The sequence below is a fragment of the Lipotes vexillifer genome, unplaced genomic scaffold, assembly GCF_000442215.2.
Source record: "Lipotes vexillifer unplaced genomic scaffold, Lipotes_vexillifer_v1.1 scaffold1156, whole genome shotgun sequence".
In the NCBI taxonomy this organism is placed as follows: domain Eukaryota; kingdom Metazoa; phylum Chordata; class Mammalia; order Artiodactyla; family Lipotidae; genus Lipotes; species Lipotes vexillifer.
Genome location: NW_006773601.1, coordinates 189296 through 195790, shown reverse-complemented (window position 1 = coordinate 195790; position 6495 = coordinate 189296). Strand labels below are relative to the sequence as shown.

At 40.4% G+C, this 6495-nt stretch overlaps 1 protein-coding gene across 6 annotated transcripts in view; it reads right to left on the bottom strand.

Moving 5' to 3' along the window:
* ICA1 (islet cell autoantigen 1) overlaps window positions 1-6495 on the bottom strand; it is a 145553-nt gene that overhangs the window by 110577 nt on the left and 28481 nt on the right. For all 6 annotated transcript variants that reach the window (XM_007448442.1, XM_007448440.1, XM_007448443.1 and 3 more), the window contains one exon: window positions 2076-2199. In XM_007448442.1, coding sequence (XP_007448504.1) covers window positions 2076-2199 — 124 coding nt within the window. The remainder of the gene's footprint in view (window positions 1-2075; window positions 2200-6495) is intronic.

The following is a 6495-nucleotide window of genomic DNA, read 5'->3' as shown; positions in this document are numbered from 1 at the left end:
ACCCCAAAAAAAAAAAAAAAAAAAGAAAGAAAGGTATATATGGACATAAAAGAAGTTAGGATTATTTGAACAAAAAATCAATTTGCTCAATAATCAGTATGCAAAACTATTCAAAAATTGTATGGTATGCTGCTGTTTATATTAAAAATATATTCTGGCAAATCCCAAACTATGTCCATTCGAGGTTTGAGAATTCAACTTTATGGGAGTTTTACGTAATCTTCCTACTTTCCTCATGTGCAGAGAACTAGTTTGGATTTCATGTGCCTGGTGAGCAGTTGAGTACCATGGAATCAAAGTCATCTTGCAGGAGGCCACCTTCCAAACTGCAAGCTGTCCAAGCTACATTAATTTATGGATACAGGGCAGTTTGCTGGTTTACAGTATCATTTACATTGTTTTGGTTGATTTCTTTTACTGTTTTTGTCTGTATCCAAAGGTTAGACTATATAAACTTAAGGTACCATATGTTTTGTGAGCTAACTTTGTACGAAACTATGAAAGTGTATAACTGGATAGCAACATTATAAAATAATTATATGATCAGTAACAGTAACTCTTGTGGTGACTGCGTCCAAGGATCTGGCTTGTTTCCCATAAATGGATGGTAATCTTGGCATGAAGGTATGTATAAGGATTTTTCCCACTGAAATTAGTGATAATTATATGTATAATCTAAGAAATATATAATGCTTATATATTTATAAATAAATATATGAGAATTTATGAAAGATTTTTCAAGAATCAACGATCCTTGTAAGACTGGGGCAAGCGTATATGCATTGAAAGTATCTATCAAGGGGTTAACAGCAAGTCAATCTCTATTAGCAAAATTTGGGTTGTTTTTAATTTTCTCGTTTTGGTTTGTTCCTGTTTTAAAATTTTTCTAGAATGAGTATGTATTATTTTTGCAAGGAAAACAGTTATAAATAAGATTAAAAGGTGCAATCAAAGATTATAAACCAACACTTCTCTTGGAAAACTGGGGTAGAGAACTATTGGAAATTGTTGCGTTCAACTATGGAAGTTGGGGTCCAAATGTCATTAGAGAGAACCAGAATGCTCAGGAGGGGGAACCACTGAAAAATGAACACATTTGGTTCTCTTTCTTTCCACCCCACCTTTCTTGGATCTTCATAGGAACACATGTATAACAGGTGGTGGCCTGCTTTTGGCCCACTGGGAGAGAAGGCAGTAAGGAAAAATTAACAGCAGAAGAAAATGTTGGACAGGTTAGGTGAGTGAAATTTTTGTGGCCCGAATATTTTTAGAGACTTATTTAGGTATAAAGTCTGCCTAATATTAGTGACTGACATTTTGGGGGGCTTGTTAGTTCTGGGGAAGGAAGAGGAGAGAAGGAATGTCACCTTCTCAGATACAAAGTGTGACTCTATGCAGTGGCTCCTGTTTATTCTACATGGACCTTGAACATAAGTTATGGTAGTGTTAAAAAAGAAATCACTGATCTATTACAATTTTCTCTGCACCAGAGCTTCTCAAACTTGAATGTGCATGGAAAACAACTGGGGACCCATTAAAATGCAGATTTGGATTCAGTAATTCTGGGGTGAGACCTGGATTCTGCATTGCTAACAAACTCTCAGGTGAGGCTTTTGATGCTGCTGATCTAGGGTCTGAGCAGAACCGTGGAGGGCATCTTGAACAGCACCCCTCTCAAGTTAACTGCCCCCAGAGGGCACTCGGGGAACCCTTCTGCCTGGTCTCATTAGGCTCTTGCTTTAGTCAGCTGCTGGAAGTGGACTGGATGGACTGCTATGAGGAACATTGAAGGTCAAATATAAGCCTAGGATAGCACTCACGGTGACTGGTATATAACTATAGACCAGAAGAAATATGAAAACATTTTTTAAAAGTTAATAGGGAAGGAAAAAGATTATACATGTTATCTGAATCAGAGTTAAGTACGAACAGACTAACAACTGTGAACAGAGGAGCTCCTCAATCGCAGGCAAGAGCCTTCTAAAGCCCAGTAGGAGGTTCCCTTCATGAATGAGTGGGTCCCAGGTTCTCAGGAGACCTCCCCCAACAACAGAGCCCCAGTGCAGGCCACACACCTTTGCTGGGAAGAAAAGCAGAGGGCCTTTCCTGTCGCTTGCATCATTTTTCCTGCTCTGGTTTTATCTTGGAAGCCTTGGGATCGGAGAAATTTTCCCAGTTCGTTTTCTTCTTGAGACAAGACTGATGGAGAAAAGACCAAAAGGAGCCATGAACAATGAACATTTTTATTACAGAGAGGAGAGAGACAAATCACAAGGTCCTCTCTCTTCTAAAGGCAAAAACGAGACGAAATTAAATCCAAGTGGAAGGCTACAAGGTAAGCCTCCACCGCATTTAACTTTCATGCTGTTCTTCCATTTACGAAACGAGAGATCAAATTCACTTGAGTGCATCTGTCAGTGCGTTTGGTGCTCTGTAATCAGAACCAGAAAATGACCTCTGTACTGAAAAGCGAGCTGATAATGTGCTGCTTCGAGCTGAAATAAAAGAGTTGGGTTTGTCAAGTATGACTGTGGGAATCTTTTGTGGCTGCCTATAATGTAGGGCCAGTTTCCCCCTATTATTCCCTCTTCCTGACTTTTTGATCCCTGCTTTCTGAGTTACATTCCACTTGATTGTAAAGCAATTCAAATACCTTATCCGTGGCATAGGTCTTGGCTGGAGCAGAGGGTGGAGGGTGAGGGTATGTAGGTAATCAAGTTGGTGACTTGGGGTGGATTTTTAAAATGCAGAGCTGGAACCCAATCTGAATTGCTAATGCCTAATCCTGACCTGACTCTTTGTTCTTATTTTATAAAATTGAGGTATAACTGACATACAACATTGCATTAGTTTCAGGCGTACAACATAATGATTCAATATTTGCATATATTTGGCCTTATTTTTTAAAGACAACCTCAGAGGGCGCTATTGGTGAGAAAGTGACTGGTACAAGCTCTCTACAGACTGATTTGGCAGTAAACATTAAAAAGTCAGAATTGTATACATCTCTTGACGTTGTACTTCTGTTAGGAGTAAACTACGTCCTGAGAAGGTAGTAAAACGGGCACAAAGATGTATATACAGATAGAATCATAGCATAGTTATTTATAGTAGCAAAACATTCTCATTCCCTACCTTGGGGACTGATTTGATCAATGCAGTGCATCCACACAATGGATGCGCGGGCTGCTAGGCAGCTACTGATCCAAATACACATTCACCAACAGCTGAGCCACAGGCAAGCAGTGACACTGAGCTTCCCAGAATGTTTTTTCTCTGAACACAGACTTTGCTAGGGACATACTTTGAACACTACTCTTATTTCACATTTCTGTACTGACGCATTTACCAATCATTTGTCTCTAAAAATGCTTTCTAAATGCTACCAGGATTCTTGTCTGTTTTAATGAACAATCCAGACTTCTTTCAGAATGCATCCCATTCCTGACACTATCCCCCCAACAACAGCTGTAGAACATTAGCCAGGAACCAGGAATCCAAAAGTGAAGGTTAAAGCTACTACTGCTTCCTTATTAATTTGTGACTAGCTTACACTCAACATTCCACGGAGAAGAGGCTTTAGAATCCATTCTTCCTGATGGTCAAGTGACTACCCTCTTTCCTCTTCTGTTTCTCAAAATCAAATTCATTGGTTAAAGCCTAGCTCAAAAGATACTTCCTCTGTGAAGCAGGTGATCCCTCTTTCTCTGTGACAGCAGCCGCCCTCTCAGCAGCTGGTACTGGGGTGCCCGTGGGTGGGCAATGTGTCTGTCTTTCCCGTGAAAACCTAAGCTTTCTCAGGACAGGGACCTCATCCAAACTATGGATTCCCAAGGCTGAGCATAGAGTCTTATTCAGGGCACTAATTAAATGCTTATGAAATTGAACTAACTATAACTTTTGCCTTGTTATCGCTGTATACTTGACTCTAAATATTTATCTGATATTTATGTCCTGGTTCTAGGTAAGTTTTTAAAATTCCTATAATTATATGTTTTGTTGTTTTTTAATACCTTCCATTCTTCCTCCTCTCCACTTACTAATATGGGACTCAAATGCACAATAAGGAAAAATTTCACACTGTTCTTTATAACAGTATGAGGCTACTGTCACCTTTTTTACCTTGAAACCTCAAGTCACATACAAATGAACACATGAACTTAAGGCTAGGAAGAAACCATTGCATGGTACCTGAATGACTACAAGGGTGGTGAAATGTACTCTTTCCTAAATAAACCTAAGTAGATTGAAGCACTTGAGAATCCATTTTTGGTTATTTTACACACTTGAGGATTAAACTTGGACTGGAAACACAGGCTTCATTTTAAGGGCTGGAATCTGGTAGTGGGCAGCGCTGCTCAGAGGGTGGTGGAAAAAGTTTGAGTGGCATCAGGCTACAGGTTGGATGACTTAGTGATGACTGTGTCATCTTCCAAGAAGGGATGTTCATTTCTTAATTTTAATTTTAAAATTCAAATACTGAAATACATTTATAGAAGTTTAAAATTCAGGTGCAATAAGGTATCAGATAACTCAAATGTTTCTACTTATAAGGTTTCACTCAACTGGGACTTAATTCAGAGACAAATAAAAATCTTTTCATGTTTAACTCCTAATTAGATTTTCAGATGTGCCCTGATAAGGGAACCAAAGAACTACAAAACCAATTAGCTTGGCAGCATTAATTCACTTAGTGCAAATTTATGGATGATCTCATATGTACTAGGCACTGTTCTTGCCACTGGGAATAAAGAGATGGACAAGACACATGAGGACACTGCTCTGATGAAGTTTATGTTCAAGCGGCAGCAGACAGAAAATAAAAAATACAAAACTCAAAACACAAAAAGAAAAATACCAGATTGGGGGCGGGAGGGTGGCGAGTAAGAGAGAGTGATTGGTAGCTGCTTTGGGCTGGGTGGTCAGGGAAGGCATCTCTGAGCAGATGACCATTAAGCTGAGCTCTGAAGGATACGGAGCCACTAAAGACAATGAGGGCAGGGACATCCCAGATGGAGGAAGCAGTGAGTGCAAAAGGCCTCAGGTCACATCGTGGGTAAGAGCAAAAGTGGCTGGAGAGGTGAACTGGGTCAGATTGTGTAGGAATTTGTAAGCCATGGAGTAGAAGTATACATCTTACTTTAAGTGCTTATTGGTGGCTTTTCAGCAGAGAAGCAATATGATCCAATGTACATTTTTATTTATTTATTTTTAAAAATAAATTAATTTTATTTATTTATTTATTTTTGGCTGCTTTGGGTCTTCCTTGCTGTGCGTGGGTTTTCTCTAGTTGCGGTGAGTGGGGGCTACTCTTCATTGTGGTGACTTCTCTTGCTGCAGAGCACGGGCTCTAGAGCACAGGCTCAGTAGTTGTGGCGCACGGGCTTAGTTGCTCCGCGACATGTGGGATCTTCCTGGACCAGGGCTCGAATCCATGTCCCCTGCATTGGCAGGCAGATTCTTAACCACTGTGCCACCAAGGAAGCCCCAATGTACATTTTTTAAAAACCTTTATTTTGAAATAATTTTAGGCTGATAGAAAAAATTGTAAATAGGATACAGAGCTCCTGTGTACCCTTCTTCCCCTAATGTTACATAACCATGGTAGAATGATCAAAATTAGGAAAATAACATCGGTACAATACCGCCACCTAAACCACAATTTTATTGAATTTTCCTAGTTTTCCCATTAATGTCCTTTTTCTTTTCCAGGATCCCACATTGAGTTGTCAAGCCTCTTTAGTCTCCTTCAACCTGTGACAGTTCCTCAGGCTTTTTTTGTCTTTTATGACCTTGCTGCCCTTTAAGAGTACTGCTCAGGAATTTTGTGGACTGTCCCTCAACTTGGATTTGTCTACTTTCTCATGATTAGACTGGGGTTACAGACTTGGGGGAAGGAAACCGCAGAGGTGGAGTGCCCTTCTTAGTGTTTCATGTCAGGGCTACTGGAGATCAACACACATTATTACTGACGGGGTTAACCTCCATCATTTGGTTCATGTAATGTCTACTGGATTTCCGCACTGTAAAATTATGATTTTTTCCTTTTGTAATTATTAAAAATTTGGGGGGTAAATACAGAAGACTATGTAAAGGTCCAGTTTCTCCTCAAACTTTCACTCACTAATTAAAACATCTTCCAGTGAATCTGGCCTGCCACAGTTCTTACTGTGGTATTTACCTAATGGTGATTTTGTGGTTCCCTCATTCTTTCTAGATTTATTAACTGCAATTATTTTATAAGCAAGAACTGTCTCTTCTCCCCCATTTGTTTTTTTTTCTTAGAAATAATAGCAGCGGGCTTCCCTGGTGGCGCAGTGCTTGAGAGTCCGCCTGCCGATGCAGGAGACGCGGGTTCGTGCCCCGTTTCGGGAAGATCCCACATGCCGCGGAGCGGCTGGGCCCGTGAGCCATGGCCACTGAGCCTGCGCGTCTGGAGCCTGTGCTCCGCAAATGGGAGAGGCCACAACAGTGAGAGGCCCGCATAACGCAAGG